Source organism: Vitis riparia, chromosome 15 (genome assembly GCF_004353265.1).
Source record: "Vitis riparia cultivar Riparia Gloire de Montpellier isolate 1030 chromosome 15, EGFV_Vit.rip_1.0, whole genome shotgun sequence".
Classification (NCBI taxonomy): Eukaryota; Viridiplantae; Streptophyta; class Magnoliopsida; order Vitales; family Vitaceae; genus Vitis; species Vitis riparia.
This window is the reverse complement of record NC_048445.1, coordinates 3,339,228-3,361,057: the sequence shown is the minus strand read 5'-3', so window position 1 is coordinate 3,361,057 and position 21,830 is coordinate 3,339,228. Positions and strand designations below refer to the sequence as shown.

General features: G+C 37.0%; 4 protein-coding genes across 8 annotated transcripts; all 4 read left to right on the top strand.

The window, feature by feature from the left end:
- The first annotated feature begins 392 nt into the window (after nucleotides 1-392).
- LOC117932276 (transcription factor MTB1-like) lies at nucleotides 393-3,145 on the top strand. The gene has a single exon (XM_034853448.1). It carries the CDS (start codon nucleotides 1,005-1,007, stop codon nucleotides 2,829-2,831), a length of 1,827 nt encoding a protein of 608 aa, XP_034709339.1. The 5' UTR covers nucleotides 393-1,004; the 3' UTR covers nucleotides 2,832-3,145.
- A 2,450-nt stretch (nucleotides 3,146-5,595) lies between these two features.
- Nucleotides 5,596-7,665, top strand: LOC117932706 (cytochrome P450 703A2). Its single transcript, XM_034853996.1, has 2 exons — nucleotides 5,596-6,610; nucleotides 6,964-7,665. The coding sequence occupies exons 1-2, from the start codon at nucleotides 5,675-5,677 to the stop codon at nucleotides 7,600-7,602; spliced, it is 1,575 nt and encodes a 524-aa protein (XP_034709887.1). The 5' UTR covers nucleotides 5,596-5,674; the 3' UTR covers nucleotides 7,603-7,665.
- A 2,794-nt stretch (nucleotides 7,666-10,459) lies between these two features.
- On the top strand, nucleotides 10,460-20,044 carry LOC117932242 (lysine-specific demethylase JMJ25-like). Of its 5 annotated transcripts, XM_034853375.1 has the most exons (16): nucleotides 10,460-10,540; nucleotides 10,687-11,242; nucleotides 11,668-11,739; nucleotides 11,900-12,030; nucleotides 12,251-12,350; nucleotides 12,506-12,638; nucleotides 12,727-12,790; nucleotides 13,338-14,121; nucleotides 14,516-14,845; nucleotides 15,497-16,201; nucleotides 16,278-16,350; nucleotides 16,441-16,526; nucleotides 16,835-16,954; nucleotides 17,590-17,660; nucleotides 18,274-18,367; nucleotides 19,256-19,870. In XM_034853375.1, the coding sequence occupies exons 2-16, from the start codon at nucleotides 10,811-10,813 to the stop codon at nucleotides 19,259-19,261; spliced, it is 3,201 nt and encodes a 1,066-aa protein (XP_034709266.1). In that variant the 5' UTR covers nucleotides 10,460-10,540; nucleotides 10,687-10,810; the 3' UTR covers nucleotides 19,262-19,870. The 5 variants fall into 5 exon arrangements, 4 of the variants coding, with proteins under 4 accessions (XP_034709266.1, XP_034709269.1, XP_034709270.1 ...); XR_004654125.1 differs by lacking the exons at nucleotides 10,460-10,540; nucleotides 18,274-18,367 and adding an exon at nucleotides 19,959-20,044 and having other exon boundaries at nucleotides 10,577-11,242; nucleotides 19,256-19,375; XM_034853378.1 differs by lacking the exons at nucleotides 10,460-10,540; nucleotides 11,668-11,739 and having other exon boundaries at nucleotides 10,577-11,242.
- On the top strand, nucleotides 19,962-20,549 carry LOC117932614 (cyclic pyranopterin monophosphate synthase, mitochondrial). Its single transcript, XM_034853892.1, has one exon. The coding sequence runs from the start codon at nucleotides 19,962-19,964 to the stop codon at nucleotides 20,547-20,549; it is 588 nt and encodes a 195-aa protein (XP_034709783.1).
- Nucleotides 20,550-21,830: the final 1,281 nt, after the last annotated feature.

Below are 21,830 nucleotides of genomic sequence, written 5' to 3'. Positions count from 1 at the left end.
ACTCGAAATTCAATTTCTATCCATTTAAATCTCGAGATCCAAAACCCTAGAAAATAGATTTGAAAAAATAAAAGGGTTTGAGTTGAAGCATGTTACAATTTTTGGATGCCTCATTTGAAATCAAATTCACATATTTTTCATGAGAAAAATATAAAAATTAAAATTTATTATTTTAATTAAATTAAAATAATTTAAAATAAAATAATATTAATATTTTCTATGATGAAAACTTATTTTAAAATTTTATTATATAACCAAGTACACAAAATCCTTGCCGACTACTTCTCAACTCCCAACCATAGGACTTTTAACCATGGTTGCTTTTAAACCCTAATTTACTAACCATGGTTCCCAATTGCAGTTAGGATTTAGAGCGCAGAAACAAACCTTCCCCATCTCTCCTCTTCTGTACTTTCTTACTTTGCTAGAAAGAGAGAAGGGTGCTTGTGTTTGTTTTCCGGGAAAATTTCCCAAAGTAAGGCGTCACTTTCCCGGAAAATTTACAGTACGTGAGGATTGTTATTTAGGTGGCTGCGTGTCCGGACCAGTGTGGTACCATGCTTCCGTCAGAACTGGTCTGTATATTATTTCAATTCTGCTGTTTTTTGGATTGATTTTGCTCTGTCGTGTGCTACTGATAACGTAGGTTTGTTGTTTGGGAGATCTGAAAGTTTGGGTATGACGTGGGTTTGAGAACTGTGTTCTTTTGTTCTTTGGTTGAATGCGTTGGATTTGAAATTACAGAGAAGGGGCAAGGGTTTTCTTGATTTAAGCGGTTTTTAGGGTGGGGATTTGACCTGGGTCTGGAGATTCGAGGCATTTTCTTTTTGTGGGTATTGTTGTTTTTGGGGGTTGGAACTGAAAACTGAGTTGGGGTTTGGGAACTAGGTTCATTTCGGTGTTTGGCTGAGTGGTTTTCTGGGGCGTTTTTATTGAGATTTCAACTGGGTGTCTGAAGTTGTAAACTATTTTTCTTCTGGTTAATCTGATTTTGGGGTTGAGAGATGAAAACTGAAATGGGTATGGGAGGAGGGGCTTGGACGGAGGAGGATAAAGCGATGGTGGCGGCTGTTTTGGGAACTCGAGCATTTGATTACTTGATGACCAGCTCCGTTGTGAGTGAGAATCTGTTAATGGCAGTGGGGAGTGATGAAAATTTGCAGACAAAGCTTTCGGATCTCGTAGACCGACCAAATGCATCCAATTTCAGTTGGAATTATGCAATTTTCTGGCAAATTTCACAGTCCAAGTCTGGGGATTGGGTGCTTGGATGGGGAGATGGGTCTTGTAGGGAGCCCAGGGAAGGGGAGGAATCCGAAGTGACCCGAATTTTAAATATTCGGCTCGAGGATGAAACCCAGCAGAGGATGAGGAAAAGGGTGCTTCAGAAGCTGCATACATTGTTTGGAGGCTCGGATGAGGACAGTTATGCTTTTGGATTGGACCGAGTCACTGATACTGAAATGTTTTTTCTCGCTTCCATGTACTTCTCATTTACCAGAGGAGAAGGTGGCCCAGGGAAATCTTTTGGATCTGGGAAGCATTTGTGGCTGTCTGATGCATTGAAATCTCCATCAGATTATTGTGTTCGATCATTCCTTGCCAAATCTGCTGGAATTCAGACCATTGTGTTAATCCCAACTGATGTTGGGGTTGTAGAGCTGGGTTCTGTGAGGTCATTACCTGAAAGCTTAGAGATGTTGCAGACTATAAGATCATCATTCTCGATGTATTTGCCATTCATCAGGGGCAAGCCAGCCTTACCAGTGTTGAACGAGAAGAAAAATGAAAGTGCCCCTTTTTCCAATCTGGGGACTGGGGAGCGAGTAGAGGGAATTCCAAAGATTTTTGGGCAGGATTTGAACTCAGGTCATTCCCATTTTAGGGAGAAACTTGCTGTTCGAAAGGCAGAAGAGAGGCCATGGGACAGCTACCAAAACGGGAACAGGCTTCCTTTTACGAACACTAGAAATGGTTTTCATGGTTCGGGCTGGCCACACATGCAGGGTGTGAAACCAGCAAGTACGGCAGAAATGTACAGTCCTCAGGTCCCAATTAATAATCTACATGAGATGGTTAATGGGGTTAGAGAGGAGTTTCGGCTTAGCCAGTTCCAGCCTCCCAAGCAGGTGCAGATGCAAATTGATTTTGCAGGGGCTGCTTCAAGGTCTACCATGTTGGCTCGGCCAATTAGTGTGGAGTCTGAGCATTCAGATGTTGAGGCTTCATGCAAGGATGAGCGGCCAGGCCCAGCTGATGAAAGGAGGCCCCGGAAAAGGGGCAGAAAGCCTGCAAATGGAAGAGAAGAACCCCTCAATCATGTGGAAGCAGAGAGGCAGAGGCGTGAGAAACTGAACCAGCGGTTTTATGCATTGCGAGCTGTTGTGCCCAACATCTCCAAGATGGACAAAGCCTCCTTGCTGGGAGATGCAATTACTTACATCACCGAGCTCCAGAAGAAACTCAAGGACATGGAATCAGAGCGGGACAAATTTGGGAGCACTTCAAGAGATGCATTATCTTTGGAAACTAACACCGAGGCAGAAACTCATATACAGGCGTCTGATGTCGATATCCAAGCAGCCAATGATGAAGTTATTGTGAGAGTAAGCTGCCCACTGGATACCCACCCTGTATCAAGAGTCATCCAAACATTCAAGGAGGCACAGATCACAGTGATCGAGTCGAAACTTGCTGCAGCCAATGATACTGTGTTCCATACTTTTGTAATCAAGTCCCAGGGATCCGAGCAGCTGATGAAGGAAAAGCTCACAGCTGCATTTTCGCGCGAATCCAATTCTTTACAGCCCTTGTCATCATCAGTTGGGTAACACTGGGAACCCTAGTTAACTTAGTCTCTAGATGTATTATGTAGTCAAGAAAAACCTAAGAACCTATTTGAAAGCTTCTGCCAAGGTTTTGATATACAGCAGGGGATGATAAAAAGGAACGGCCGCACCAGCTAGAACTTAGAAAATAACTAGCTATTAACCAAGTAGGGCAGCAAATTTTCTTATGTTTGTTTATAGTATACATATTCTGTCATAAGGAAGTATTCATCTTGCAATGTCTTTTAAATTTGTAAGCTTAACTCTCAAATTGTTGTTTATTAAGATGCCAGAAAAATTGGTTTTGTTTTTTTATACGGATGCATTCTTGATGATTCTTGTCTCCCTTTTGCCATTTCCACACCACCCTTCTGGGATTTCATGCTGAATGTACTATACAATCACAACTTTCTTCACAAAGCATGATGCTGATTTGCTGATTCTTGTTTCCCACTTCTGGGTTTTAATCTTCATCCTCCTAGCTTTGAATGTCCTGTACACACTATGATAATTTTTCAGGTTTTCCTGTCCTGCACTATCTTCAGGATGCTCATTTCCGCGTTTTCTTCCTGTTAAACGTGTTAAACCTGATTCTCACTTATCTTCTTGTGTCCCACACTCCTGTCACTTTCTAGTGATTATCATTTGGTCTCGCAACAACCAGCATGCTTTTGAGGTGGGCGAAGAAATGGGTCTCCATCCTTGACCCAAACACAGCCAGCTTCCCGGAAACCGCATCAGCTTGAGGTAAGCCTCTTCGTGTGCCTGTTCCTCCCTCCCTGAAAAATCTTGTTGATTAACGCGGCTTTGAATCTGATTTTCTTATATTTGGACTAGTATGTCTGTGAGCCAGCAAGGAATGTGACTTTACAATCTGAATCCAACATGGTATAAGCCCCCAGAGTTGAAAAACCTTTTTGTGTTGTTTTTCACCTTTTCCTCTTTAGTTTTCTTGAGAAACAAACAAGTAGGACTTGTTCTGATGGAGGTGAGGAACTGGGAGAGAATATATGCTGTTGTGAAATTCTAGGCCATCCTTTTAATGTCCCCTTTTCTACTATTAGAAGGTATTGAGGTATCTCTTGGGGGGAAAAAGGAAAAAGGAAAAAGGAAAAATGAAGAGACTGTTACAAGTATAATGACCATTGATGTTTGAAATAGAATAAAGTTATTTGTAGCTTTATACCAGGAATATTGAAGATACACATGGTTGTTGTACCATGTTTATTTATTGATCTTCCTTGAATGTTCCTTGTGGGGCTAATTAGGGATTTTCAATCATCATTCCTTTTTAGTAAGATTTTGATTTCAAGGCTGTTAGTTGAGTTGTGGTGGAAGATGGAGGATGGAAGATTTACTGGTCATAAATGTTCCCTGTGGAAGAGAATGTTGAAAAAGTAATTTGCCAAAATCCATTTATCTTTCTTTTTCTTTTGTGAGTAGTTTGTGGGAGAATGCTTGGGAAGGGAGAAAGTAGTTTTCCTCCAAGAAAAATCAGTCCAGATATTTATTTGATTTCTATTTCCAATTCAAACAAATCCATTAAAAATGGAAATCAAGTAAAATTATATTATATTATAATAATTTTAATTTAAAAAAATTTGAAAATTATAACTTCGTACTGACGTTACATTCAATATTGAGATTTTATTCTTGGTTAAAAAGGGGGTGGAGAGGACCAGAAGCTTTTTCTTTTGGCCCACATTTCATTTTTCCTCCACACCCTTTTTAATTACTCATTCCCGTTTGCTCACCTTTCTTTAAATACACTTGTTCCCATGTGTCTTTCTTTTCCGTTTAAAAGCACACCACACACTTCCAAATGGCTAATGGCTAATGTCTTTTGATATTACGTGGCCTGGTCAAAGCCATACTCCATTCCATATCTATAAACCCTATTCGTTTCCGTGATTGGTGGCCCCCACTGAACTGTTTTGTGTCTACTTTACCGGATTAGAAATTTGGGAAAGCAGAAAAAAACAAAATTATGCAGTACACGTGGCATTGGGTTATTGGTGAATTCTTGGGCAGTAGAGTCCAAACACCAAAATCAGGAACAAACCCACAAAGCACGTTTCTTAGGCTCCAAATGGACTAAAGGCTTGGAGGTGGACTTCAATTTCTTTTACTTGAAAATCTAGTCAAAGGTGAGAATCTTGACTACTAATAATAATTATTAAGCCTAATTATAAAATAAATAAATATAATAATAATAATAAAACAACCATTTTTGGAATTTAAAGCAATTTATGAGTAATTTAAAGTAATCATTTTATTAAAAAGTAATTTAATAAAATGCTTAAATTCTTTCACAAAAGTATTTAATATTTCAATTTTTTTTTTAAATTGCCTTTTTCTCTTTTTCATCAATGACTGAATGATTCAAAGTTAATAACTTTGACTGAATATTTTGAATAATCTTCACTAAACTTTGATCACCTTTTGTCAAATAAGTGTTTTGAGAAAACATTGTAAGAAAGTATGTGGTCATGCACCCATTACTCTTCCTCTACCATGAATTCTCTTGTTAGGAAACACACTCATGCCGTTTCTTTGAAGTAGGAGAACATCATTCATCGCGTCCCCCACCAACCATGCTACCTACCAATGAAGACTTGACTTCAAGCCACATGGATGTGAACCCACCAATCTATGTTTGACATGTCAACCCGGTAACAAATCCATGCCAAGATCATGATGATCGATAAACCATTTTTAAATTCGACAATAAACCTGAGATTTAGAGGGTTAAACAACCATAAATTGTTGTCCTAAGCTCCCATCTTCTCCAATATGGAATATAGGAATCTTGGGCTTAATTTTCTCTTGGGCTTTTCGTGGTCATCATGGACCTTTCCACCTTTGTTTCAACTCTCTTCTGTTTAGCCCTAGTGGCCTTGATCGTACGCCAATGGCTCATCGGAGTTTCACTGTGGAGGAGTAGAATCCTTCCACCAGGCCCACCAAGGTGGCCCATAGTTGGAAACCTCTTCCAATTGGGCCAACTCCCCCACAGGGACCTAGCCTCCTTTTGCAACAAATATGGCCCATTAGTCTACCTTCGCCTTGGTACCGTCGATGCCATCACCACCAACGACCCGGACATCATCCGTGAAATTCTTCTCCGAAAAGATGACATCTTTGCCTCTCGACCACGGACCCTTGCCGCCATCCATTTGGCATATGGGTGCGGCGATGTTGCCTTGGCTCCATTGGGCCCACATTGGAAAAGAATGAGAAGGATCTGCATGGAACACCTACTAACAACAAAGCGGCTTGAGTCGTTTGTGAATCATCGGGCCCATGAGGCCCAATACCTAGTCCAAGATGTATGGACCCGAGCCCAAACCCAAAAGCCCATCAACTTGAGGGAGGTTTTGGGGGCATTTTCAATGAATAATGTGACTAGGATGTTGCTTGGGAAGCAATACTTTGGGGTGGAGTCAGCAGGCCCACAAGAGGCCCATGAGTTCATGCACATAACCCATGAGCTATTTTGGCTATTGGGCTTTATATATTTGGGTGATTATCTTCCAATATGGAGGTGGGTGGACTTGTTTTATGGATGTGAGAAGAAGATGAGAGAAGTGGAGAAGAGGGTCGATGAGTTTCACATGAAGATCATTGAAGAACATAGAAGAATGAGAGAGGAGAAGAAGAAAAATGGGGTTGGAGGAAATGAAGATGGTGGAGAGATGGATTTTGTGGATGTTTTGTTGTCTTTGCCTGGTGAAAATGGAAAACCCCACATGGATGATGTTGAGATCAAGGCTCTAATGCAGGTGAAACCCTCTCTTCGCATTTGAATATACAATACATTAATTAATTAATTAATTTTTATTTTCAAAATATGGAAAATATAAACACTTTTAAAGGAGTAATTGAAGATTTTGGATTATTTCTAATTTTGCAACATTATTAAAAAAAAAGAATAAAAAATCTCTACAAAGTTATTTCTTTTTATCTTTTTTTTTTTGTCAAAAAATTATTTATTTAATAAAAACAGATAGAATTAAATAAAAAAAATATATATTAAATTGCTAATGTTAAAAATAAAATATTAAACAATTTTTATTTTTTATTTTTAAGTGACTGCCATTTTCAATCTCGAGTATGTTCTTTCATTTCGCTTTAGGACATGATAGCTGCGGCAACAGATACATCCGCTGTGACCAACGAATGGGCGATGGCGGAAGTGATCAAGCAGCCGCGTGTCCTCCGCAAGATCCAAGATGAGCTCGATTCGGTTGTGGGCCCGCACCGAATGGTCTCGGAATCAGACCTTCCCCGCCTTAACTATCTGCGCTGCGTCGTACGCGAGACCTTCCGCATGCATCCAGCTGGACCGTTCCTCATCCCACACGAGTCCACACGCGCCACCACCATCAACGGCTACTACATTCCCTCGAAGACACGTGTCTTCATCAACACCCATGGGCTGGGCCGAAACACTTCGCTATGGGCCGATGTCGAGGAGTTTCGGCCAGAGAGGCACTGGCCGGCTGACGGGAGCCGAGTCGAGATAAGCCACGGAGCCGATTTCAAGATTCTGCCTTTCAGCGCCGGGAAGAGAAAGTGTCCCGGCGCGCCGCTCGGTGTGACGCTGGTTTTGATGGCGTTGGCTCGGCTCTTGCACTGTTTTGATTGGACTCCGCCTGATGGGCTTCGGCCCGAAGATATTGATACTAGGGAAGTTTATGGAATGACAATGCCCAAGGCCCAGCCCTTGATGGCCATAGCAAGCCCTCGACTGGCGGCCCATATGTACCAATGATTATATGCCTTTCATATTTTTTGTATTTTGAACTTATCATCGAAAAATGGCTATCTTTTTTTATTATAAAAAATGCTTGAGCTGAGTAATGTTTGATTTTACCAAACTAATATGAATAAAAAGTATTCAAGTAAAACCACTCAAAAGCCCCTTATCAAAAGATCTAATGTGATTGATGAGGTATTTAAAAAAAAAAAAAAAGACATTTAAGACTTTAATTTGATTTTTTTTTATTGTTTTTAAATTTATTTTAAAAAAATGGAAACTAAAAATATAATTTTGAAGGTGTCTCAATTATTTTAAGAATGAAATTGTTTAGAAATTCTAATATAAAAAATAGTATTTTGATTTATTGAGAGAAAAGTTTATAAAATATGCTTCGTATTTTCAATTAATTTTTAAAAATGTTCTACCAAAATACTTTCAAATATCTCGAATTTATTCTAAAAAATAATTTGTTTAGGAAATAAATTTATAAAATACTATTTTTAGTTATGAGTATTTTAACTGAGAAAAATGTTTTTTTGTTCTCAAGAACAATTTGTAAACATACCTTAAGTTTTCTTGCTATCACACTCATACAGAACTTAAGTTGATGACGAATTTTGGAGCAAATGCTTCAATAAAATATAATTAATTTTTATGTCAATTAACTAATGGGTATGGGACTTGGGCTAAGGGTGTTAGTTTTGGGTGGTTCTTTTCCTTGTGGGCTTTCATTTGGGTTAAATATGCTGTGATGTCCCACATTAGGGAAGAATGTTCCCCTAGCGCTATATATGTAGAGACTCCTCTTAACCAAGTAGACGCGTTTTAAAGTCGGACTCTCTTGGGCCCAAAGCGGACAATATCTACATAGTTAGGTGCGAGTCGTTATATATGTCATCTTAATAATGAGTTCGATCCCATCTTTTAAGCCTTTTTTTAATAGAGCCAAGTTTTAAATTTAAGTTTAAAACTATAAACTTAAATTCAAAACCTTGTTGTTTTAGATCTGGTTTTGTTTATTACAACCTTAAAGAGTGTCCTATAATTGGAAAAGAAAGTTGGAAATAAGATTATGAACTGAAATGATGTAGATGGTGAAAATGACAAGTCTGCAAGAGGAATTATTTTGGAAGGGAATAAGAACCATGGATTAAGTCCTACCAAAGTGGAGAACTAAAGCTAAGGAAAGAACCAAAAACATAAGAGAATAAGAAAAAGGAAAAAGTGGACAAGAAGTCCTTGAATAATTTGTTCTCACCTTGTGACCTAGGTTGCTTTGGATGTTAGACGGCTTGGTCACCCTGATTTTGTGTCCCTAAGTTTGAAAGTTATAAAAAGGTCATGCTCTTTTGATATTTTGTTCTTATTGGAAATAAAAATTAAGGCTTATCTAACCATTTAGTTTACTATATACTCAATTTAGACTCTGTTTGGTAGTGATTTTAGGAAATATTTATAATATTTTTAACACTTTAAAAATTTTATCATTTAGATGTTGGAAATATTGGAAATGTTTTATAAAATCATTATTAAACATATTCTTAGAATGAGTTTGATAGTAATTTTAGGAAATGTTTTTAGTCTTTTTTATGTTTGAAAAATATTTTTTTTTTTAAGTGTTAAGAAGACTAGAAACACTTTTTAAAATTACAATCAAACGTATTCTTAATAATAAACATAACTCTTCGTTAATTTGAAAAGTTCGATAAAGTTCTTATAAATAATTAATAGTGTTCTTCTTTTAGGATGCTAAAGTTAAAAATTTACTCATAATGGGAGTTTGATTATGGACCTATGATCTTGAACTTAGACAAAATTAATATAAAGATAAAAACCAAACCCTTTAAATGTGAGAAATTTTGGTTACAAATTCAGGAGGATTAGATTTTTAGGTTCTAATGTTTTCCAACGGATAAAAAAAACTTTAGCATCTAGAAAAAAAGTAAAAATTTATAGTAAACTTAATATAAAAAATCTAGAGGATAATATAAAACAAATTGAAAAATGGGCATTCGAAAAATTATTGATACGATCTTATGTCAATTAATATGTTACTTTTAGTTTTTCATTGGGTCAAAAAATAAATACTAACTTAATTTTAAAATTTTTTAATAGAATTTGTAAATATTTTATCACTTCCTTAAAAAAAAAAAAAAACAAAATCTACATCAATTTTATTTTTTAGAAAAAAAGTTCGGAAAAAAAAAACTCTTATATACTCTCATGTTGAATCTTGGGTTGTCGTCCTCACAAGTAGTGACGTGGCCACAGGGTGGTGCCCAAAAGTACATGCATTGATGATGCATGTTCAGCTTATGCCACGTAGGCAAATCGAGTTGCCTCGTATAAGCGTACATGACACATCATCAGTATGTCTTTAGTAGTTGACTTGTAGAAAAACCGCAAACTTAATTCAATAAATTTATACTAATATTTTATAAATCTAATATTAAATAATATATTTAAGATTAAATAATTTATTCATTTAAAAACTTTATCAATTACAAGATGAAATAAAAATAAAAATGATTGAAAAAATTTTAATGTAAAAACTTATCATATAGATTTGTAAAATAAAAATATTTAATATTAAAAAGAAAATTAAAAAAATTAATATTAAGAAAGTTATGTTTAAAAATAAATAATAAAAAATATATTAGGTCTTAAAAATGATTAAGATAATGAATTCATAGTAAAAAAAAAAAAAAATTCATATTATTCTATTTTTATTTTTATTTTTTTTCAGTTAATAATAAAAATTAATGTTTCATTTACACGTCTATTTTATTTCAGTTTTCATTATTATTATTTTTTAATTTCAGTTAATAAAAGAATTAATATTTCAATTAAACGCGTCCATTTTAAGCAGCGAGTGCATGGTTTTTTTTACTCGCGAAAATACAGTTTCTACACCACCTGTTCTTCTAGATTCAGCAGTTGTTCAAACTTCGTATGTTTTTTGGTTGTTTATTATTATTATTATTAATTTTTTTTTCAGGTGGTTTCATCCTTTGATCTCAGTATCAAATGAGAATGAATTGAAATTCACAATTGTTCGTGCGCTAATGTTGATGACCTTTTTTCGAATGATGTCAGACTTCGAGCTCTGATTTCTCTCCGGCGAACTTGATGACTCTTCGTCCGATCACCGGGTCCCATTGTGCGGCCGCTGTTCTCTGATAGCCGCCGGAGAAAGATATCAGCTGGTAATTCTGATCGAATGGAAGCCTCCGTCGATTTCCGGTGCAAAAAATCTGCCGGGAAATGGCGGTGCAGCGAGACGGCGTCGAAGGGGAAATCGTACTGTGAGAAGCACTGTTGGCAGATAAAGAATCAAAGCGAGAGGAAAAAGAGGGAGAGAGAAGGAAAGATAATCGGTTCTGGAGAATTCGCCGGTGGCGGTGGTGGAGAGAGGACCGGTGAGAAGAGGAGGAGGAGGAAAGAGTCCGACAGCGATGGATCAGATGACAATTCGACTCTGGTGAAAGACCTGCGCAAACGACACCCTATCACTAAAAAGGATAGAGTGAACCGGATTGTGGATATTAATTCAGATAAAATTGAGTCTAACTGCGGTAATGGAAAAGCGGAATCCGGCGGAGGACAGAGGAGTTCAACTGAAGACCAGAGCAAATCCGGTTCTAGAATACCTGTGAGTTGTTTTTTTTTTATTCTTTTTGTCAGAAAATTCATTTAGGGTTTTACTGTAGAAGTCTTTTCACATTCATATTTTCCTTTTGAAAAAGGAAAATTAAAATTGAACTGTTTGAATTTGCATCTGATTGTGAAAATTTGGTGCTTCTATAGTATACTTTCAATTGGCTTTGCATTGTTGCAATTGAGTACATTAAAATTTAGATGATCATGAGTAAGTGATTGAGGTTGCAGAGGCATTTGCTTGATGAAGCAGGAATTAGAGGGTTAGGAGACAGTGGCTTGAAGATTTGGGGGTGATAATATGAAATATGAACATGGTTTTGAGATTATTTGATTGATGACACATTGGCTAACTTGAGGAAATAATGAGATGAATATAAGAAAGTAGCGACTTTTGGTAACATATAGAAATTTTTACAGGAAAATGGGGTTCTTGGTGATAATAAGAAGAATAGTGGCAGTAATTGTAAGGGTGTAAGGAATTCTGGTCAGGTAAGGAGGAGCTAAACTTTGACCCTTGTTCATTCCCAGAAGTTAAATTAGATAGCATCTTTTATTTGAGTCATTCTGTAGTTCTATCTTTTTGTTGACAGTTTCATCTAATGTTCAATAATGAATCTCGAACTTTGTTCTAATAAGCTTTGCTTTTCAGGACAAACTCAATAAGAACAAAGAGCATGGTAGCTTAATGTGTCATCAATGTCAGCGAAATGATAAGAGTGGTGTTGTTCACTGTTCCAGCTGTACAAGGAAACGCTACTGCTTTGAGTGCATTGCAAAATGGTAACCATTTCCATCAGGAATATGCTTAAAATCACATGAACAGTCATAATTGGCCATTCTGGTTACCAACTTATGAACTGGATTCTCTTGATGTGATAATTAGGATGTCCATATTCCTGTTTATTAGGCTTGAAAAAGTTTGATAATAGACTTATGCTGCTTGGCTTATTTGATGTATTTTGTACTAACAACACTACATTGCTTGAAACAAATGAAACAGGTACCCTGAAAAAACAAGAGATGAAATTGAGAGTGCATGCCCATTTTGTTGTGGCAATTGTAATTGCAAGGCTTGCCTGCGGGAGGTTTTGTTTGTGAAGGTAAATGCCTGCTCCTCCTCCTCCTCCTCTCTCTCCCTCTCTCTCTCTCTTCTAGTTTCTTGTTATATTTACCGTAATTTCTGGAAAAATTCTTGTACCACATTTCATTTGTTTGTTTGCTGCTCTTTCATAATATATATATATTCTTTTGGCAGGCTAATCATAAGGAATTAGATGACAGTGTCAAATTGCAGCGACTGCAGTACTTACTATTCAAAGCCCTGCCTGTTCTCAGGCATGTTCACCAGGAGCAGAAATCTGAAGTAGAGATAGAAGCCAAGATACGAGGTAACATAATTTGATATATGATTTAATGAATGTGTCACTTTCATAGGGGGTTCTTGTAGTTTTATATCATTTCTTCTTTTCTGTTTAGGTGTTCAATTGATGGAGAGTGATATAACAAGGTCTAAACTTGAGAAAAATGAACGATTATACTGGTATGCTTGCATTTGTGATTGTAACTCCCAGTTTTATTTATTTGATTTTGTTTATGTGTTTACTGGTATGCTTGCAGTTGTAATTTTAACTTCCAGTTTTATTTGTTTATTGGCTTTATTTTTGTAGTATTCTAATTATCAAAATGTTGAAGTATATAGGTAGTTCATGCGAGTAACCATTGGCTTTCTGGTATTTGATCCTAGTCCTCCTCTCAGTAAGCGTGTCCATGCTTCTCTAGGCATGAAAGGATGGTGTTTGGAGTGGACATGTAAATGTGATTTTGAGATGTCATTTTGTTTTTTTTAGCAACGGTTTGTTTCTGTATTTTATGTTGGATATGACTGTGTCATGCATTAATTTCCTCAGTGGGGATTCTGTGCTTGTTCTGAGTTTGATCAGAGCCAGCAGCATGAATAAGTCTTGATACGGTTGTCATATTTGTTTTTTTTTCTTTGGCTTTCACTATTCCTGAATTCTGCATGATATCCTGAAATAAGAATTATTACATTGTCTTTTATTAACTGAGTTCGCCTCCCTATTTGACAGTGATAATTGCAATACATCCATTGTTGATTTTCATAGAAGCTGCCCCAACCCTGATTGCTCTTATGATCTCTGTCTCATATGTTGTCGTGAGCTACGAGAAGGTCGTCAGCCTGGAGGAAGTGAAGCAGAAACATCCCACCAGCAGTTTGTAGAAAGAGCTCATGGGCAAGTCGCAGATGGGAAGAGCAAGGCTACAACTAAAAGAAAACGAAATGGTAGAGTGAGTGAAGTGGAGCTTGCTGCTGATGATTCTAAAGCTGATGTCTCCAATCAGTTTCCTGATTGGAGAGCAACTGGTGATGGTAGCATTCCATGCCCTCCAAAAGAGCGTGGAGGTTGTGGTACTGCAATACTGGAGTTGAGACGCAATTTCAAAGCTAATTGGGTAATGAAGTTGATTCAGAGTTCAGAGGATCTTATTTGCCATTATCAGTTACCAGATCATAATTTTTCTCAAGGTTGTTCTTTATGCTGGCCAAATGTTACTGGAAGGAACAGTGAACAAAATTCTGAAATGAGGAAGGCTGCTTTCAGGAAGCATGGTCATGATAACTTCTTGTACTGCCCAAATGCTGTCAACATTACTGATGATGAAATCGAGCATTTCCAAAGGCATTGGATGAGAGGGGAACCTGTGATTGTCAGAAATGTTCTTGACAAGACATCTGGCCTTAGTTGGGAACCAATGGTAATGTGGAGGGCTTTTAGAGAAACAGGTGCAAAAACAAAGTTCAAAGAGGAGACACGGAGTGTGAAGGCCATAGATTGCCTGGATTGGTGTGAGGTTAGCTATGCTTCCTGACTTTTCCCTAGTCATTCTACCTTTTTGTGTCATGTAACCGGAGTAGTGTAATTCGCTGAATGTATTGGCACATAGACACATAGAAATGGTGCATTAAGAGGACACCATAATAGATAGTTTAAGAAATTATTCTATTAAATAGTCATGTCTTGATAATTAGGAGTCTTTTATTTATTTGGAGTGGCTCTGTTGAACACTTGTAAAACTATGTCCTGACTTGAAAATTTGGGATCTTCAGGTAATAACTATGAACTCTGGAATCAATTTTTCAGTTTCACTGTAGGTTAGAGTCGATCAGTAGGCTCTTCTTGGGAGTTTTGTCATATCTGCAGCTACTAAAACCTAAACTAAGGTTTTGATTTTTATTGTCCTATAGGTTGAGATTAATATTCATCAATTTTTTGCGGGCTACTTAGAGGGTCGTATGCATAAGGGTGGATGGCCAGAGATGTTGAAGCTGAAAGATTGGCCCTCATCAACTCTATTCGAAGAGCGTTTGCCCAGGCATGGTGCTGAATTTATTGCAGCACTCCCATATTGTGACTATACTGATCCAAAATCAGGTTTTTTGAACATTGCTACAAAACTTCCTACTGAGTCCCTGAAACCCGATTTAGGACCCAAAACATATATTGCATATGGATTTCCTTTGGAGCTCGGTAGAGGAGATTCAGTGACAAAGCTGCATTGTGACATGTCTGATGCGGTATGTTTTCATAATGACTTCTGAAAGATTTCCTACTGATTTGTTGCAAACTTGCTTGTTAAGTCAGATGTTTGCCTCGCCCATAAGAGCTGTGATCTACCTGGGAAAGAGTGATGGGCTCTATTATCTGCAGCAGAGGCCCGCCTGGCCTACAGATCCCTTTTGATGGCCTGTAGGCCCTTCAGGGGCTGGACTCTGAACTTGCAACTAGAGGTTTTCTGTTGGCTCCAGGCACGTCCAATTGTGCTGGGACCTTTATTGAGGCTCATCCACAAGGGACTCTGGAGCTTCTTACTTGTGCCCCCATCATACTGCATTTCCTCCCTCAAGTTTGGGTGTGCTTCCTACTCTCCATCTTATAGGGCAACTGTTATGCCCAAGAATCCACCAATTCCAATAAATATACTGGATGTTGAATTTTTTATTAATCTTCAGCCAGTCTTCTGTGAAATTATTTTGTGTAGAGTATTCAAGCCACAACTTTGACTTTGAACTTTATTTGGTATATTCTTATCTGACTATTACAGTAACCTGATGCTTTCTTTCTCATATAACTAGGTCCATTGTATTTAATATGGCATTATTCTTTTTAAAATGTCTTACTTGGTGTTTTGAGCCATGATGCCTAATTGTCATTTACTTTGGTTGTAGGTTAATGTACTGACACATACTGCGAAGGTGAAGGTTGCCCCATGGCAGCATAAAAGAATAAAAACAATGCAGAAGAAACATGCTATTGGAGATTTGCATGAACTCTATGGTGGAATAAGTGAAGCTGTGGATGAAAGTGAGAACATAGTTGAGAAGGACCATTTGTTACCAGAACAGAAAAAGTCAAAGGTGAAGCCATGTGATATAGCAAATCTTGTTACTGAGAATGGAGTTCAACATCACCCTACAAAGGATCAACTGGATGAGGATGTTAACAATGCAGACTCCAAGTCAAATGCAACTGACAATATGAATGAGAAGTTAAAAGCAAAGGTAACAGCACGATCTGAAAAGAGAGGATACCAGCCTTCGAATTGCAGGGATGATGCTGAGAGGGATTCCTCCTCAGGAAATGAGGTAGGTACAAGCTCCACTTGTTCTGCCACTGAAAATTTATATCATGCCAATGGACTTGAAGTTGAGAATGAAACTATGGCTGAAGAAGATGCATCCAATCAAGATGGCCTGAACTCTTCTAGTGACACAACTACAAACGATTCTCTTCAGAATATAGATGATTCAACTGTGGCCCATGGTGGTGCTGTTTGGGACATCTTTCGCAGGCAGGATGTTCCTAAGTTGATTGAGTACTTGCAAAAGCACCAAAAGGAATTTCGCCACATAAATAATCTTTCTATAAAGTCTGTAAGTATCATTACTTGTTTCTATACACCATATTCATATTTGAGAGAGATGTGAATTACTTATATATTTCTTTCAGGTCATCCATCCTATTCATGATCAGACCCTTTTCTTGAATGAAAGGCATAAAAAACAACTGAAGGAAGAGTACAGTAAGAAACTCCCCTGTACTTGTGTGGCCAAGTCTTGCAATATGAAATACACTGCTGTAGTTCTAATTACTTCTTTGGTTTTCTTTGCAGATGTTGAGCCCTGGACATTTGAGCAAAACCTTGGTGAGGCTGTTTTCATTCCAGCAGGGTGTCCTCATCAAGTGAGAAATAGACAAGTAATTCACTGGCTAAGTACAAGCTTCTTTTGTGTAGCAAGTTAGGCATGAGGATGAACTTTTCATATCAAGATATATGTGGATTCTGTATGGACTGGTGTCATGTAGGTCATGCTGAATCACAGGAAAGACAAGCAAACAATGAAAAAAATATAGGAACTGCCTTGGGCCATATTGTATTGTTGCCCATGGCAACTTCCCATATTTCAAATTCCTTACCCACTTTTTGCTACTAAGATTTTTATTTTTATTTCCCTTGATGAAGTGTGTTATCTAGTTGTTGATTCAATGCTATTTTTAATTTCTAGTCATGCATCAAGGTGGCCCTTGACTTTGTTTCCCCTGAGAATGTTCAAGAATGTATTCGGCTAACTGATGAGTTTCGTCTACTCCCAAAAAACCATAGAGCCAAGGAAGATAAATTGGAGGTACCTCTCTTTTTATTCAAAAGTCTTTCATTACATCATCTCCATTATTTTCTGTTTATTTGGGCTACATCAAGCTTCAAACTATTAAGGATGTTATGATGCTTTCTGATTTTATAATTTCTGAGGATATCTATGGGAATATTGACTTTTTTTTTTTCTGCAAGACTTCTTGGCCTATCATCATAATCTAGTCATTTAACAAAAGTTTATTTTTATACATGCTATGTTCTGGATACTTTCTTCCATCATTCTGTTTTCTGCATTTGGCTAACCCCAATCGTCTTAATCTGAATCTAATGATGTGCACTAGTCAGTTCAAACTTCATAGATTTGATTTAAGGAGATCCAAATTTAGTTATCATTTATGTGCTTGGAAGTCTTGTCCTTAAATGAAGGCTCTAGTGGTCTCTAGTTCCAGATTGTTTTCGGCTTTTTGAAGCCTTTTTCGCTCCATGCTATGTGCCTTGCAAATCACATAATCAAGAATTCCATAAAAGCATTTCTATATGCCTCTCAGAAGTCATCCAAAACTCACATAACCGACTTGACCATGTTTCATGTCTTCTACCGATCACCCTTCATGCATTCTTCTGAATGTCGGAATCAAGCTTTACCAGTTTCTCTTCTCTTTGCAGGTTAAAAAGATGACCCTTTATGCTGTAAGTTCAGCTGTAAGAGAAGCTAAGAAAATCATCTCAAATCTCAAGTAAGGTTTTCTTGTGCTCAATGTGTATCATATATAGTAACTGACCTCCCGGCAAGTTCTTCAAATAAAAGTTTTCCTGAGCTAGCTCCCTTCAGTTCAACCAGACTTTAATCTGTTTGCTGAATGATGTTACAACACCTTTTGTTCATAACTGCATACAGCCTTAGTCAAATTGTTGGTAGTTTCATCATGTAAAAATAAAACCCCCTTATCATGCCTTTTAGAATAAAATTTATTAAAAAAAAAAAAAATGTCTGCAGAAGCATTGATTAGAAAAATCAGATTATGTACATTATCCAACTTTCACCAACCAAAAATATATTTTCCTAGTGGATTAATAGAACTACAAGAGTGAAATCCAACGTGAAATTTTATTTGAATTATGAAATATTTTGAATTATGACGTTTCCAACTGTGACTTTTTTTTTTTTTGATGTTTTTTATTTAAATTACACGAGATGATTTTTATTTAATTATTTTTTTAAAATATTAAAATTATTCTTTTTTTTTTAATAAGAGTATTAAAATTTTTCTTATTTTTTAATTAATTATTTTTTTTTATTAAAATATTTTTTCCTGGTAATTTCTCTGATTTTTCTCCTAAATCTTCTAGAATCGAAAGATGTGTGGTGGAAAGGCTGGAAAGCACCGGATGGAACTTCCCATTACGCTTTCTACGGGAATATGCTTTTGATTTTACTTTGTGGGTAATTATCATCACTTTCTTGAACCGTCCATAAAGCAGGTGGAATCATTCGTGACAGTTAAAAAATAGAAAAGCAAAAACCCATTATTGATGGACTTCCAAACATATAACGTATTTGTCACTTTCTCGGAAAAATCCACTCACGATCCCGAAGTTTCCTCTTGAAATGGGCACATTTAAAGAAGAAAGAAAATTCCTTGGAAATTGGACTACTTTAAAAGCTGACTACATTCTCATACCAGTGGGGTTATGAACCAAATTTTGGCATACAAGCGGAAAGGGCCTTAGAATTTTCATGCCAATTTGGAATTTTTGGTCCTAAAAACCTAACATCGAGAATTTTGGTCTTCATCTTATCATAGATTTTACAAAATCAAACGTCTTAAAAATTAAAAATCGTAAAAGAAAATTGTAATTTATTATATATTTATTTTTAAAAATCAAAACAAATTTTTAGATTTTTATTTTTCCAAAATATTGTGTTAACCGGTACTCCCAAACTACTCGATTCATCCAAACGACGACGTTTTGAGGCCTTCGAATTCGCGCTAGGATTTAAGACGCCAGGGCAAAGTACAAAAACAACCCGGAAAGTTTCTCAACTTCAAAAAATTACGGGGAAGTCCCAATTTTCAACTTTCTTTCACGCGATCGGTTTCTTCGCAAATCGAAAGTACAAATTTCCAGTAAGTTGATTATCTGAATGCTCTCTGTAATCAATTATTCTATAAAAACACAGCACCATGATTTACTTTTGAGAATCTCACAGTCATATGGTGTATGCCCTCTACATGTTTGTAGAAATGCCTCAGTCTTTATTGCCTTTCTCATGATTAACTTGATGTACTTTTTCTTCCTTGCTCATTTGAATTTATGGGGTTCTCTATAGGCCTAAAGGGTTTTGCAAATCGCACGCCTCATGTTGCTTCGGGCGTTGAATCTCTCGAGGAGGTGCTTTTGCAGTCATGGTGGCCATGATATTGCCAGCGCCATTGCTGAGCTCAATAAGGTAATGTGCTCCCCTTTTTATTTATTTATTTTTATGGTGGTGTACTGAACTAGAACAGTGCGATAGTGGGTGGTTCGTTTTTTTGTGAGAAAGTGGACGGTAGCGTGATGGAATAATGAGATAGTGGCATGAGTTCATGTGAAAAGACGGAAATGGAATTGATTTGATGATATTGAAGAAAGGGAAAATATGTTCCATCATATGTTCCTTTAGTGGAAGCTTGGTTGTCTGAAATTTCACCCATATGAAATCAATGGTTTTTGTAGAAATTTCAATTAGAACCTGAATGGAGACAAAGCAGATAGAGGTTTGAATCCAAAACCACCATTATGCTGTGTTGCTCCTGGCAAAGTATGGTCCTAAGATGGGTGAACCCCTGCATTTGTGCTTGCTTGAAAGTTTCTCATTGAACTAGACAATTGCAGCTTAAATTGAATGTAGTCATATCTAAGAGAATTTTACTTAATTAATCATTCCGCAAATCAATATTCGATATGGGGTTTTCTCTCTGAGTGAAGCAATACATGGCTGAGGTGGGACATTGTCCAATCTTCTCCTTCTTATGTGATGATCCCTGTTACAGGAAATGGAGTCGGTCTTTGGGGAACCATCCTCAACTAGTCATTCCAGTTCTATTAGCAAAGATTTTATGGCTCAAGAACATCAGTTTGTGTCTCCAAAAATGGGCGGGAATGGACTTGGCCTGACCCATGTTGGCAGCAAAGGGGAAGCTCAAATGGTGGATGTCACACCTAAAGAAAGTACTAAGAGAGCTGCCACTGCTAGTTGCAAAGTGATTCTGGGCAAGAAGGTGTTCGATTTGGTTTCAGCTAACCAAATGGCCAAGGGAGATGTTCTTAGTGTGGCAAAAATTGCTGGAATAAATGGAGCAAAGCAGACTAGCAGCCTGATCCCATTATGCCACAACATTATCCTGACTCATGTCTGCGTTGATCTGACATTGAACCCAACTGACTTTAGTGTTGACATAGTAGGGGAAGCAGCTTCCACTGGGAAAACCGGGGTTGAGATGGAGGCACTAACAGCTGTGTCCATTGCTGGTTTAACAGTATACGATATGTGCAAGGCTGCTTCAAAGGATATTCAGATCACAGGCATACAACTTGAGCGTAAAACTGGTGGCAAGAGTGGGGACTGGACTAGAAAGGAGTGATGGACCTCTAACACACTGTTAGGTACAAGTTCATATTCAATTTCATGTTTGCCAATGATCATCGGTCTTTGATTGTTCTCTTGACATTAGTGAAAACACAATCATCAAGGTCAATCACCAACATAGAATTGTTACTCTTGAAAATTTCACCCTTCAAATATAGAATGGTCTTGATTTCGTTTCCTCTTGGGGAAAAAAACTTTACTTTGGTGTGGTCCAAAGGCTTAATCTTCTGGTTATTACTTCCATATCCTTCTTTCCCCTGATGTGATGTCCTACATTCTATCTTTCTTTTCCAACTAGAGTCCTCTTTTTCTTTCCTCTGATCTTCCCTTTTGCTTTTAAGAAATGCTCACCCTCAACTGTTTAAGAAACAGGCTGCTTTTAAGTATAAGTTGGTGGTGATTGTGCCAAGACACCTTACAAAGATACCATTTTTCTATGAATTAGATGGCATCCGTACAGCCTTAGAAAGCTCATTTTCCTTTTAGCTCTTCTTTTGATTGAAAATGTAGTTGTGAATCCTTGTTTAGAGCGACCCATAAATCACAAGATTCACAACTATGCTAATAGTGATGCATCGGATCCCATCAAAACTTCATAATTAAATGCGCTTGCATGAAATTAGTACTATGATGGATGACTTCCCAAAAGTCCTCATTTTACACGGCTTTAAAGAAAAAACCCTAAAAATTTAAAACTAAACTTTATAATTACACATACTTGCATGAGAGTAGTATTAAGATGGGCGACTTTCCGAAATTCTTGGCTTACATGACTTAAAAAAAACCCTAAAAGCAAGCTTTATAATTAAGCACACTTATATGGTTAGTACAAGATGGATATTCCTTTTCTTACACGGCTTTAAAGGGAAAAAAAAATCCTAAAATCTTAAAATTAAACTTTATAATTAAGCATACTTGCATGATAATAGTACTAAGACAGGTGACTTCCCGGCTTTAAATAAAAAACCCAAATACCTTAAAACTAGTCACAGTGAGCATTGATGCCTAACCACCTTGCCTTGACCATGCATTTCTAGGTGTTGGCAATTGGAAGTCATAAATTTTTCTCACATCACATGTCGCCAATCCACTTACAACACTTCACTATGGTATTTAAATTCGAGTGGTGTCCTTGTGCTACCTATCTTAAATTTCTAGCTACCCATTAATTTAATTTTAATGTTTAAAATTAATTTTTAAATACTTTAGTATTTGGAAAATTTTCTGAATCACGGAAATTCTACTGTAAATATAGGTGACGTGCATCAGTGTTCGG

Bases quoted from the DNA above. Each gene is read 5' to 3' on its own strand.
- LOC117932276 (XM_034853448.1), top strand. From the start codon at position 1,005: ATGAAAACTGAAATGGGTATGGGAGGAGGGGCTTGGACGGAGGAGGAT.
- LOC117932706 (XM_034853996.1), top strand. From the start codon at position 5,675: ATGGACCTTTCCACCTTTGTTTCAACTCTCTTCTGTTTAGCCCTAGTG. The intron at 6,611-6,963 runs GTGAAACCCTCT...ATTTCGCTTTAG, and splicing joins AGATCAAGGCTCTAATGCAG to GACATGATAGCTGCGGCAAC.
- LOC117932242 (XM_034853375.1), top strand. From the start codon at position 10,811: ATGGAAGCCTCCGTCGATTTCCGGTGCAAAAAATCTGCCGGGAAATGG. The intron at 11,740-11,899 runs GTAAGGAGGAGC...TTTGCTTTTCAG, and splicing joins GTGTAAGGAATTCTGGTCAG to GACAAACTCAATAAGAACAA. The intron at 16,202-16,277 runs GTAAGTATCATT...TATTTCTTTCAG, and splicing joins ATAATCTTTCTATAAAGTCT to GTCATCCATCCTATTCATGA.
- LOC117932614 (XM_034853892.1), top strand. From the start codon at position 19,962: ATGGAGTCGGTCTTTGGGGAACCATCCTCAACTAGTCATTCCAGTTCT.